The 14,429-nt window shown below is 35.0% G+C and overlaps 1 protein-coding gene across 1 annotated transcript in view; it reads left to right on the top strand.

Moving 5' to 3' along the window:
- The window catches only part of ephb6 (eph receptor B6), a 116,062-nt gene that overhangs the window by 94,668 nt on the left and 6,965 nt on the right, over positions 1-14,429 (top strand). Inside the window, exons 9-16 of the mRNA XM_056475285.1 lie at positions 3,464-3,588; positions 4,192-4,354; positions 5,176-5,290; positions 5,904-5,959; positions 8,160-8,276; positions 11,266-11,513; positions 12,927-13,145; positions 13,393-13,542. Coding sequence (XP_056331260.1) covers positions 3,464-3,588; positions 4,192-4,354; positions 5,176-5,290; positions 5,904-5,959; positions 8,160-8,276; positions 11,266-11,513; positions 12,927-13,145; positions 13,393-13,542 — 1,193 coding nt within the window. The remainder of the gene's footprint in view (positions 1-3,463; positions 3,589-4,191; positions 4,355-5,175; positions 5,291-5,903; positions 5,960-8,159; positions 8,277-11,265; positions 11,514-12,926; positions 13,146-13,392; positions 13,543-14,429) is intronic.

Genomic DNA, 14,429 nt, shown 5'->3' with positions numbered 1-14,429 from the left:
AGCAGTTTAATGGAATTATAAAACATTATTCGTAGGCAATCTTAAGCTGAAACTTCACATGCACATTCTAGAGACAGCAGAGATTCATTGTAGAAACGGGCATAATCTGTCCCCTTTAATGTCTACACCTACTTTAGCCATAGTGAAGTCTAGTGAAGAACGGTTCCAGAAAGCGGGTAAAACAAAAAAACGAAGCCAAAAAATAAAATAAACAAGTAAATAACAGGCAGAGAATGTGGTCAAATCTGAAAATGTGGTAAAAATCAGACAAGGTGTTTTTTTTCTGGATTGCTTTTGAAAACACTGTCGGTTGGGTTTAGCGAAGTGGGTGGGTGGGTCAATCAGTGCTTTTGAAAACACTATTGGTTGGGATTACGGAAGGAGGAGGGTGGGTCAGTCGATCGGTCAGTCAGTCAGTCATTTAGTCGACAGTGGCCTCTGGTGGATTTACCCAAGAACAGCAGGTACGAATGGCCCTCGCGAGCAAAACACGGCCAAAACAGACATTCTGACACAAAACGCACATTTTCTTTTTTTTTTTTTTTTTTTCATTGAACTTTTTAATTTTATTTATACCCCAGACAACATGAAATTCACAATACAAAATCAACATTCAGGCAAATAAAGTAAACAAATTATAATAAAAATAATAGCAAAACAAAATTATAACAAATATAAAATATAAAATAATAATACAACAGACAGTCAAAATGACAACCCTTGAATTTTCCTTTTATGTGCTCTCCAAATACTGCAAAAAGCTACCCCATTTCTGATTAAAAGTATGGGTGGAGTCCTGAAGTCTTGCCAACATTAGTTCATATGATGCAGTAGAAGTCATCAGCTCAATCCAATCCTTAAAAGAGGGAGTATCTGAGTTCTTCTAATTTCGCAGCACCAGTCTCACAGCAATAATACATCCTGCGATGACAAACCCAGCCTGTGCTTTAGATATTTTGTTCTGTTGAGTGGATGTATCCCCAGGAAGACAAACTCTTGGTGAATAAGGTTAAGGTTGTGCCAGCCATTTCTCCAGGTTTTGAATAACTCTTGTCCAGAATGGAGCCACCAAATGACAGTTCCACATTAAATGTAAAAAGGTGCCCACAGAATATTTTTCATTAATTCTATCCTATGCAGTCTTACTGGGGTCCAGTAATACCCGTTAATTATCTTGTACAAAACCAGAGATGTATAAAGTACTAGAGACCCAGACTTAAGTAAAAGTACAAGTACTCTATCAAAAAGTGACTTGAGTAGAAGTAAAAGTGCTCTTTAAGCACCATACTTAAGTGGAAGTACTAAAGTATTCAACATTTTTTGTACTTAAGTATTGCAAGTAGTTTATTTCAAAATTTACTACTCAAGTACTGAAAGTAAAAGTACAAGTATTGTGTAATGTAGTTATTAAAGAATGCAGTCAAAAGACATCATATTGTTTTGTTTATTTTAAATCTCTTTTTTGGGGGCACGTCATTAAGCAGAACGAAAAGAAACAAGACTTACAATACTGTTTTTCTCTCATGCTTGAACCACAGATCTGACAGATTTTAACAGCTTTAACACACACCTTTCAAAGTTGTGTGTCACAAAAACAGTCCATAATCCACTCAAAACGCTATTGAAACCCATTTTCGGAGCACAAATTACTGGTTGTAAACGCTGTAAACGAACGTTCTAATTCACTTGATTTTGATTTTATTGTAAAAAAAAAGAAAACATGTATATTACTGTGTTAAATGAAAATCTGACATATTTTATGGCTTATGGCTATGATTTAGTATTCAAAAATGTTTCATTTTGATTATGTTTTAATTAAATTGGTCCTAAACTTCATATCTTTATAGTATATTTATTCATTCTGGTACTTTTACCATAAACCAACATCTCAACCATTTGGTAGAGGCTGATATTTTAGAAATTATGGGATGTGTTGGGGGAAAATGTATTGATTGTGTTAACTAGCGACATTAGGAGTTAAGAAATGCAATAAATAAAAAAATTCTATTGGTTTTTTTCTTGGTGTGACAGTTAAATGGTTACTTGTAATAAAATTGTGTCCTTTAATACAGCAGTAATATATATGAACTGTACCCTTAATTTGACCCGCTCAAAGAAAACACTCTTTCTGAATGTATCAAACAAAACTCATGCACAGAAGACAGCATGAGCATTTATAGCAAATAAACTAATGTAAATATTCTCCCGCCTGCTTTATAAACGCTGAAAGGCGAGGTCTTACACCCCTTTGATTGGTTATTGTCTTCACCTTCTAAACAGAAAGGGCTGCTATCGGCTTTAGAAATGAAAGCGTTGTTCACTGATGGCGGGAAGAACAGCCGCGGTTACAGTCTATGTATGTATAATACGCGGTTATCACAGGTAATCTATAATAGACACAGTGGAGAAAACTTGCACCTCATACACGCCCAGGTCTGGATCCACAAGTATCGCTTTAACAGCCAAGAGGAGATAAACAGTTGAGTCTCACAACATTTCTCAGTAGTAGTGAAATAGCGGCTCGTGTGCTGTGCCGCCTTCACTCGCCCTCGCGCCTCCGTCCTTCGCCATAGTATTGCGACACCGCACATAGGAGATAAATGACGTCAGTACGGAATAACCCGTTATGATCTATTACTGAACCGATATCGACCATTTTGACACCTCTAGTAACGAGTAACGATGCAGCTCATAAAAAATCTATCGGAGTAAAAGTATTAAACTCATCGAAAATATGTACTTAAGTAAAAGTGGAAGTAGGAGAAAAAAACAATACTTCAGTAAAGTACAGATACTGCCTTTTAGTACTTAAGTACAGTAGTGAAGTAGTTCTACTTCGTTACTATACATCTCTGTACAAAACGCACATTCTCAAAGGAAATTAACTGAATTTAACATTATTTTTCAGTTGACAAATATGTTCACTTCGCATGTTTCTTACATCTCTGCAAACAAACGATGGTATTTTATGCTTTAGAAGAGTTAAAAACTTACATGCAGCACTTTTAATGCTTAACTGAAGAAAAAGGTCACCTTTCATGTTGGGTGGCCTGAGACTGAAAAAAAATTACAATTTTTTTATCTTTTTTGTGTGAACTGTGTCTGTAAGCCTAATCTGCTGTTGATTGAGTCACCTCTATGTGTATTTCCACATGACTGACCCACAGACGGAGATCAGGGTCGAGACTGAGGGTCGGGGGGAGAATGCTTAACTCATGACCTCATTAACATGGATGAGGCTTCAGCAATGACTAACTAACCGTCAAACGCGCAACAAAGCGCGATGGGAACAGTTAATTTAGACCTACTTGTGAGTCCACGTGTGTGTTATCGCTATTCCAATTATAAAAGCTTTATAACGAGGAAAGCATTGACAGTCTGAGGCGGGAGAAAGGTAGGCTGCTGATAATGAAGCGTTGAGCCCCCGTGTGGACATTTTAATGATGACATGTTTGCGTCTCAGTGCCTTCGGAGGTCCCGATGCTGCACCAGCTGAGCCGAGTTCAGGACTCCATCACCCTGTCCTGGCCTCAGCCCGACCGGCCCAACGGAGACATCCTGGAGTACCAGCTGCGATACTATGATAAGGTCATTACTGCTGCTGCTTGAGGAAAACGGACTTTTTTGATGGATAAAAAGATCCACAGATCAGCATTCATCTGAAATAAAGAACTTTTCTAACATTATGCACTCCCATTTTTTATTTGTTTGTTTTGAAAGGAATTCTCAAATTTAATACTTTAATTTACCATGGTTGCTTTAAATTGAACAAAATTGATGATAAAGACATTTATAATCTCACAAAAGATTTCAGTTTTAGATCAAAACTGTTCTTCTGAACTTCCTATTCATCAAAAAAGCTGACAAATGTTGTCAACACAATAATAAATGTCTGTTGAGCAGCAAATCAGCATATTAGAATTAATTGTGAAGCATCATGTGACTGGAATAATGATGCTAAAAATGATTATATACTGTAGTTACTATTCTACACATCTTTATATCTTACTACATAAACATATATGTAATTACTCCATATATGTAGTAAGACTATATAAATGGCATGAGATTGTTGAGTAACTGTTTCAGTCATTTTGACTATGCCTTCATATCGTATGCAGTGTGGTAGTGTATCATGACATGAGCTCATATATATTGTGTGTTTTTTATTTGTGTTTGTGTGTGTATCAGGGGTCTGATGAAGACAGTGCTCTGAGCAAGTACAGTGAAACAAACACAGTTACGGTCACAGGTTTGATTCCCGGCTCCATCTACGCCTTCCAGATCCGCGCTCGTAATGAGAGAGGCTTCGGGCCCTACAGCCACACCATCTACTTCAGCACACTTGCATCGGGTACAGCAACAACACAACACACCACCTGTCCTTCTAGATTGCATAAACTAGCATATTCAGATGATTATAAGTAATGATGGTCTCCTCTGGCTTTAAACAGAGGAGGTCTTGACTTTAGGGGGTCATTACTGATTCTGCTTTTCAGAGTTAATTAATTCATCTTTTTTTTTCTTCAGTGTTTTATGTAATAGGAATGCTATTTATTCACACTATTGCTTTAGTACCAAATGCTGTTTAGTAGACAAATGGGCTATACTTGTGTGCTTTTCCCTCCTATTTCTATTCCTATTTTTTTTTTGTCAGAATTGTTACGAGTCTATCAATTTAACTGTACTTGTTTCACAAACAATTAACAGCTCATTTAATTACAGAAAAAAAGAATATTCTTTACAATGTTCTATTTATGACAGAATCCTGTCATTAAAATTCATTCCTGAATTCATGTAAACACATATACAAATATATATGAAATAAAATCTTACACACATACACACACACACATGTATGCATGTAGGGTTTGTTTTTAACATTAATTGATTTTTTAAATTATTTTATGAGAATTCATAATATTTATTATTAAAATGTAATAATTTATTGTAACCATAGTAACAAATTCATATAAAATATATGTTTTGTTTTTTTGGTTTTATTATTTAATGCTGAAAAAACACTGAAAATGACAGATAACTTGTTAACAAAATTACTTTAAAACTATAATTTCTTTTTTCAATGTTATTGCTTTTAAATATTTTTAATGAACTGTGTGACTGTATTGAATGTATCTTGTAATTTTAATCAGATGTATTTTTTCCACTTTATAGAAGGACAGTCGAAGCAGATTCAGAATCGTCTGCCTCTTATGATTGGATCAGTAATGGGTGGAGCCGCATTTTTGTTGGTTGTGATCGCCATCATCATTGTGTTTGTGTTCCGAAGGTATGAACATCCAAACTCTGCACATCAGATTTTTACATTTTGCTTTAAATGTAAACTTTCTTCTGTTGAACACATAAGAAGATGTTAGAAACTGGTAACTAGTGACTTCAGTATTTGCTTATCGTACTATGGAAGTGAATGGTTCCCACCAGTTCCCAACATTCTTTATATATATAAATGTATATATAAATGTACACATATATATATATGTATGTATGAATGAATGTGCGTGTGTACAGTTGAAGTTGAAGACAGAATTATTAGCCCCCCTGTAAGTTTTTTCCCCAATTTCTGTTTAACAGAGAGATTTTTTTCAACACATTTCTAAACATAATAGTTTTAATAACTCATTTCTAATAACTGATTTATTTTATCTTTGCCATGATGACAGTAAATATTTTACTAATATTTTATTTTTTTAAGACACTATATATATATATATATATATTGTACGAGAAGAAAGAAACTTGTAAAGATCTGAAACCACTTTAGGGTGAGATAATACATGTTTAATAGTAATTATAGTCAATAAGTTATGTTTGTGTGAGTTAACCCTATAAGTAATATATAAATATATAAAAGATCATATTAATTACTGTGTCTTTTTTACTAGTAAAAGAAGGGAAAGCCCTTACAGTGACCGACTGCAGAGATACATCAGCAACAGAGGTGAGAGCCTTCAACCAATAATCCTTTATTTGTGTAAACGTGTTTCATGTTCTCCAACATCCACCATATTTATAAAAATGCAGAGCAAGTAAATAGTTTACATATTTGTTCATAATTCAAAGAGGGTTGTGTATTGAAGCTCGTTTTCACAAAATATTAAGCAGCAGAACTATTTTCAACCATTGATAATAAGAAACATATTATTTTAATTAGTATATATTAATATGAATATATTATATATATTTACAGTTTACAACATGTAAGATGTGAAGCACGGTGGCACAGTGGGTAGCACAATCGCCTCACAGCAAGAAGGTCACTGGTTCGACTCCCAGCTGGGTCACTTGGCATTTCTGTGTGAAGTTTGCATGTTCTCCCCGTGTTCGCGTGAGTTTCCTCCGGGTGCTCCGGTTTCCCCCACAGTCCAAAGACATGCGGTGCAGGTGAATTGAGTAGGCTAAATTGTCCGTAGTGTATGTGTGTGAATAAGTGTGTATGAATGTTTCCCAGTGATGGATTGTAGCTGGAAGGGCATCCGCTGCGTAAAAAAATATATGTTGGTGGTTCTTTGCGCTGTGGCGAACCCAGATTAATAAAGGGACTAAGCCGAAAAGAAAATTAATAATTTTTTTTTATAATTTTATATATTGCTTGTAATACTATTAACGTGTATTCATATTTTTAAAAAGCTACTTAAAATATTATTTCATTTTAACTCTTTAAGGTGCACTCCTTGAAAATATTTTTTGGCCCACATCTTGTATTGAATAATCTGCTGACACAACTCTGATAAATAATAATAAGAATTTTAAAAAAATAATGATTACCCATATATAAAAAGTCAACCAGGTGGTTGCGATGCCTGTTAAAAGGTTAATAGAGTATTGATTAATGCTAAAATAACAGTGGAAATGACATGGATAAATTCTTTCAGATCATATTTCAAAGAGGGTTATGTATTATGGAATCTTGTTTGTACCATGGAGTAAAACAAATAAGATTAAGTACATTCAACCTCAATCTCGCTATTCTGAATTTTCTTTACAAAAAATATTTTTGTCTTGCAATTTTATTTTTGTATCATAATTCTGAAAATAAAAGTCAGATTTGTATTCAGAATTGCAAGAAATAAAGTCAGAATTGGGAGAAAGTGCACTCAAAAAACAACGTTTGCTGTTTGTTCAAACTACTTATTTAAAGTGAGCTGAAATTACACAATACTTGAGGGGTTTAGTGGGACAACTTTATGTTCAATCCACTTAAATTTGTAAAAGCTAATAAGTTAACTTAATTCCTTCATGTTGTCCCAACAAAAATCGGTTGTGTGGAACCCAGCTTTTTTTACAGACAAGCAGTGCAATTTTGAGGAAAAACGTGTGAATTATGAGATACAAATAATTGAAGAAATAATAAAGATATTTTATTATTACTATTCATTCATTCATTTTCTTTTCGACTTGGTTCCATAATTATCTGGGGTCACCACAGGTTAATGAACCGCCAACTTATCCAGCATATGTTTTACGCAGCGGATGCCCTTCCAGCAGCAACCTATCACTGTTAAACATGCATACACACTCATTCACACACATGCAGTACACTATAGCTAATTTAGTTTATTCAATTCACCTATAGCGCATGTCTTTGGACTTGTGGGGGAAACCGGAGCACCCAGAGAAAACCCACGCGAACACGGGAAGAACATGCAAACTCTACACAGAAATGCCAACTGAGCCAGCTGAGGCTCGAACCAGTGACCTTTTATGCTGAGGCAATTGTGCTACCCACTGCGGCACCGTGACGCCCGTATTATTATTATTAAATATATTTTATGTGTTTCTATTATCTTTACACCTCATAATTCGGACTTTTGTGAGATTAAAATGGCAATGATCTTATTTTTTATCCCATGGCGGAGACAGGCTTCCATAACGTTCAGGCTACCTTATAATTATCACTACTATGTAATAAGTGCGTTTCAGTAATGTCTTCTGTCTACACCACAGTGAGGAGGAGCTGGTGACAGGTTTGGTATTTTAATGCAGATGTTAAAAGTGCCGTGTCAGGAGTTTTTCTATTTGCAGTGCTGTCTGTGGTGCACATATTTGTGGTATTACTGTAGTTTGAGCAGCACCATTAGAACCTGTCATTAGTTGATCTCTGCAGAGGAACCATAACCGGGATGTTGTTATTTATTCAGGTGGGGTGAAATATTACGTGGACCCCTCCACTTATGAAGACCCCAGTGAAGCCGTCAAAGAATTTGCACGAGAAATCGACCCAGCTCATCTGAAGATCGAGGAGGTCATCGGTGCTGGTTAGTATTCTGTTAAAGTTTGCTATGAGATAACAGTAGGCAGGTTTTCATCAGCCTATGATAATGTGTATTTTGTAGTATTGCTGGAAAAACAAGTAAAGGAAATGGCAAATTTTTAACAAAGATCCTTTAATTTGCAAAAATAAAAATAAAAAAAACAGATATGTTCACTTTGAGGTTTGTTTAGAATTTAAAAAAATGTATGTGAATAATGGGAGATGGAAACACATTTGCTGAAGAAACTTTGATGTAGCGAACATTACAACTACATGACTAATCAGCTGTCTTTATTATGCTTGCCTTGTTTACTGTTGGTTACTAGGTTACCAATACTACAGTTAGCCACTCTTACAACTTGATGGAAATGCATATAATTTGCATTTGAGATTTTTTTTGTGATATTTTTATTTTTTGCTAACTTTGAAAAAATGCACATTAGAATGGAAACCCAGCTAAATCAGTTAAAGAGAGTTCAATTAAAACTGAAAATTCTGTCATGACTGCCTTTCACTCTTTTACTCACAAAAGAAGTTATTTTGAAGAATGTTGGAAACCGGTAACCATTAACTTTCATTAGTATTCCATTAGTAACCATTAGTATTTGGTTTTTCATATGGAAGTCATTAGTTACATACAGTGCATCCGGAAGGTATTTATAGTGGTTTACTTTTTCCACGTTTTTATGTTACAGCCTTATTCCAAAATGGATTAAATTAATTTATTTGCTCAAAATTCTACACACAATACCCCATAATGACAATGTGAAAAAAGATTTTTTGAAATTGTTGCAAATTTATAAAAATAAAAAACCTGAAAAATCACGTTCGTAAGTATTCACAGCCTTTGCTCAATACTTTGTTGATGCACATTTGACAACAATTAAAGCCTCAAGTCTTTTTGAATGGGATGCCACAAGCTTGGCACATCTGTCTTTGGGAATTTTTGCCCATTCCTCTTTAAAGTACCTCTCAAGCTCTTATCAGGTTGGATGGGAAGTGACGGTGTACAGCTATTTTCAGATCTATCCAGAGATGTTTAATAGGATTTAGGTCTGGGCTCTGGCTGGGCCACTCAAGGACATTCACCGAGTTGTTGTGAAACCACTCCATTGATATTTTGGCGGTGTGCCTGGGTCATTGTCCTGCTGGAAGATGAACCGTCGCCAAGAACACTGAGGTCAAGAGCACTCTGAAGCAGGTTTTCATTCAGGATGTCTCTGTACATTGCTGCAATTATCTTTCCCTCTATCCTCACTAGTCTTCCAGTTCTTGCTGCTGAAAAACATCCCTACAGCATGATGCTGGTATTAGCCTGGTGATGAGCGGTGCCTGGTTTTCTCCAAACATAACGCCTGGCATTCACTCCAAAGAGTTCAATTTGAGCCTCAGCAGACCAGAGAATTTTGTTTCTTATAGTCTGAGAGTTCTTCAGATACCTTTTAGAAAATTCCAGGCGAGAAGTGGCTTTCGTCTGGCCACTCTACCATACAGGCCTGATTGGTGAAATGCTGCACAGATGGTTGTCCTTCTGTAACATTCTCCTCTCTCCACAGAAGAACGCTGGATCTCAGACAGAGTGACCATCGGGTTATTAATCACCTCCCTGACTAAGGCCCTTGTCCCCCAATCACTCAGCTTAGATGGCCGGCCAGCTCTAGGAAGAGTCCTGGTGGTTCCAAACATCTTCCACTTAAGGATGATGGAGGCCACTGTGCTCATTTTAACTTTCAGAGCAGAAATTTTTCTGTAACCTTCCTCAGCCTTGTGCCTCCAGACAGTCCTGTCTTGGAGGTCTACAGACAATTCCTTTGTCTTCATGCTTGTTTGTGCTTTGACATGCACTGTCAACCCTGGGACCCTATATAGGCAGGTGTATGCCTTTTCAAATCATGTCCAATCAACTGGATTTACCACAGGTGAACTCCAATTAAGCGGCTGTAGCATCTCAAGAATGATCAGTGGAAACAGAATGCACCTGAGCTCAATTTAGAGCTTTACAGCAAAGGCTGTGAATACTTGCGTACATGTGATTTTTCAGTATTTTTATTTTTAGTCAATTTGCAACAATTTTTTCACATTGTCATTATGGGGTATTGTGTGTAGAATTTTGAGGAAATAGATGAATTTAATCCATTTTGGAATGAGGCTGTAACATAAAAAATATGGAAAAAATGAAGCACTGTATTTTCTGTTGTGTACAACATAATACAAAAATCTCATAAAGGCATATAACCGCTTGAGGGTGAGTAAATAGTGAGCAAATGTGCTTTTTGTGTGAACTATCCCTTTAAGAGAATATAAATATAAATTATATATATATATATATATATATATATATATATATATATATATATATATATATATATATATATATATATATATATATATATATAAAGCTGAAATGCCCGAAATCTTAAAACTGTCATTGAAAAAAACATGCCCTCAAATTCAAATTAATGCATATTTTGAAACTAATGCCTCATCTGCATATTTAAAACTAATATTTAGATATGTTTGTGATTTTTCAACTTGGAAAACGGGGTGAGAACTAGTAGTTAATTTTTTAGCTTGTTTTCCTTCAGTGTTGACTTAAAGTCCATGTGAAATCAACATCTGCAATGTTTATTTCATTTTTTTTTTCTTTGCTTGTGCACAATGTAATGTTATTCTTTACATGAACAATTGGTCAGTGCAAGTTAATCCACTTTTTTAAAGGGTTTGTTTTTGCAGTCATCAAAGTCTGACCATTAGCTTCTGTGTTTGGAGTGGCGGTGCTTCTCTGTTGACGTCAGTTTGACTGCTTCAGCCACAATGTTCTTAAACACGCCCCTTTTACTGTTAGTTTGCTACAAGGGAATAATAGGTAAAAGGAAAGCCCCACCCCCTACTAAATATTCCGATTTAGTTGGAAGTACATCAACATACTCAAATAAAAGTCTCAGCAATTTCCGGTTCACACTGGTTTTAAAGCATGTCTATGTGTGTTGCAGCTCAGTTTGGTGAGGTGTCGAGGGGTCGCTACAGGCCAATCGGCCGCAGGGAGGCCCTGGTGGCGGTCAAGACTCTGCGATGGGGAGTGACGGATCGAGAGAAGAACGTATTTCTCAGTGAAGCAGGAGTCCTGGGGCAGTTTGATCATCCCAATGTGCTGAAACTTGAAGGGGTGATCACGCGCACACCTCCTGAACGCATCATCACAGAGTTCATGGAGAACGGCCCTCTCGACGCCTTCCTCAGGGTAAGAAAAAAGATCTTACAGTCACTATCTTTTTTATTATGGATAAGATTAGAATTGTGTGAAAATATAATAAAATGTTTGTATTTGATTTGATATTGCCATGAGGAACAGTTGCTTATGATTGCATATAATATTATAATGTATTATTTAAAATATGATCAGATCGAAGTTAATTTATTATTTTTATTATTATTTATATTATATTTATTTAATTATTAATGTTTTTCATTTGTTTTGTACATTAATAAAATTAATTCTTATAATAGTTATATTTATTTATTTTTAAAAGGACAAGATGAAAGTCTCTTTCAAATTCAGTTTAATATTTTGTATAGTACATATTTGAAATACATTATTTTATTTTGAGAAATTATATTACTTTTTTAATGTCAAGATGAAATTCCCCACAGATGCATTTCTTAGCGTTAGAGAATATGTTAAATTTAGTTAAATGTCTTTTAATTTACATAAATGAAATACAACAGAGCTTTTTGACATTAGAGGTTATATATTAGAGGAAAGAACATATTTTTGATGATATAAATAGCAAGGTTTATATTATATGCAATATTATAATTGTATTTTTTCAATATGAGATGAAACTTAAATTAAATAGACTCAAAGTTTATAAATAGGTACTCTTTGTAAGCTTTTTCGCAGGGTGAGAAGAAATCACATGAAAGGAGAAATTGTATAAAATAAAAGTATTTCTTACAGTTGAGGTCAGAATTATTAGCCCCCCTGTTTATTTTTTTCCCCACTTTGTTTAACTGAGAGATTTTTTAAACATATTTATAAACATAATAGTTTTAATAACTCATTTCTAATAACTGATTTCTTTTCTCTTTGCTATGATGACAGTAAATAATATTTGACTAGATATTTTCAAGACACTTCTATACAGCTTAAAGAGACATTTAAAGGCTTAACTAGGTTAATTAGGTTAACTTGGCAGGTTAGGGTAATTAGGCAAGTTATTGTATAAGATGGTTTGTTCTTGTTCGAAAAAATATATAGCTTAAAGGGGCTAATAATTTTGACCTTAAAATTGTTTAAAAAAAAAAAACTGCTTTTATTCTAGCCGTAATAAAACAAATAAGACTTTCTCCAGAAGAAAAAATATTATCAGACATACTGTGAAAATTTCCTTGCTCTATTAAACATAATTTGGGAAATATTTAAAAAAGAATAAAAATTCAAAGGGAGGTTAATAATTCTGACTTCAGATATATATATATATATATATATATATATATATATATATATATATATATATATATATATATATATAAAATATGTATAAATGTATATTGATAATAAATTCAATTTTATTGTTATGTCTTTATTTAAAATGACAAGATTCAACGACATATTGAAATGACATCTACAGTACATTTGTCATCTTGTGTCTAGGAAAATGAGGATCAGTTCAGTGTGCTGCAGCTGGTAGGGATGGTTAGAGGTGTCGGGGCTGGAATGCGTTACCTATCAGAGAGGAACTTTGTCCATCGGGATCTTGCGGCGCGAAACGTTCTGGTCAATTCAAACCTGGTGTGTAAAGTGTCTGACTTCGGCCTGTCCCGGTTAATGAGGGGCCTGGACCACAACATGCCCACCTACACTGCTTCACTGGTGCGTTATGAATAAACACACACACAAATGCTATTCAGGATGTGTGGAAATCATTGTAGTGTTAGTTTAACTCTGCTTATTAATGCGAGAGACACAGTATCACATTTAAAGAATCAGTAAGACATCAATTGTTCCAATCTATCAGCAGAAAATAAAATTAGCTGACATTTTCTTCCTCTTTTAATCAAACGTAGTAAGAAATCAGTGTCATGTGTTTTGATTTTTGTGTGTTTGATGTGTGATTCAGGGCAGTAAGATCCCAGTACGCTGGACGGCTCCTGAAGCTTTCCAGCACCGCAAATTCAGCTCCGCCAGTGACGTCTGGAGCTTCGGGATACTCATGTGGGAGGTCATGTCTTATGGAGAACGTCCGTACTGGGACATGAGCAACCAAGAGGTGATGTTTACAAATTTCACAGGCATGTTTGCATCACATGCTCTCAAAAATCCACCAGATGTACACTAGAGGGGGCTGTTTGACACCTGCCGAAGTATAGTGTTTACTTGTGTGTGTATAATGCAATGTCATGGGTATGACATTGGTATTACAAGGAGGTGATTTATAATGACATTTCCCATGTCACGATTTTTCAAAAGGCTCATAAAAAACGGTGAATTATAAGCCTTGCATAAATTATAAAGGGCTTATAAATCAGAATTCGTTTTTTTGAGTAAGTATATATGCCCAAAATTTCCTGTAAGGGTTAGGACAAGGTGTAGGGAGATAGACAATACAGTTTTCCAGCATAATAACCATTACACCTATGAAATGTCCCCGCAATTCAAAAAAACAAATGTGTGTGTTTGTGTGTGTATCTTGAATTCCTTACATTATGGGGACCAAATGTCCCCACAAGTATAGAAATACCAGTAAATTTTGCCTTGTAGAGACTTTTTTTTTGGTCCACATAAAGAAAACAGCTCACAAATCACACAGAATGAAGTGTTAAAATGTAAAAATACAGATTATTTTCTGTGAGGGTTGGGTTTAGTAGTAGGTTTGGGGAAAAGAGGACAGAATATACAGTCTGAAGAGTGTGTGCGTGGGTGTTTGCTTAGGTGATTTTTTTTAAACTTCCTGACACATTTTTATCTTTATTTTCTGCTTCATTTTAAAACTAAAAATGCAGAATGTTGTTTTTTTGTGTGTGTGATGATTGTATTTAGGCACAGTTTGTACTGTATAAAATATATTGATGTCTATGGAAAGTCCTCAGAAAACTTGGAAACCCCACTGCACTGTGTGTGCAATTGACTGCTTTGGATTAAAGTTTACAGCAGCAT

The sequence above is a fragment of the Danio aesculapii genome, chromosome 16, assembly GCF_903798145.1.
Source record: "Danio aesculapii chromosome 16, fDanAes4.1, whole genome shotgun sequence".
Lineage (NCBI taxonomy): Eukaryota > Metazoa > Chordata > Actinopteri > Cypriniformes > Danionidae > Danio > Danio aesculapii.
Note: the sequence above shows the minus strand (reverse complement) of the source record. Positions and strands in the feature narration are given on the sequence as shown.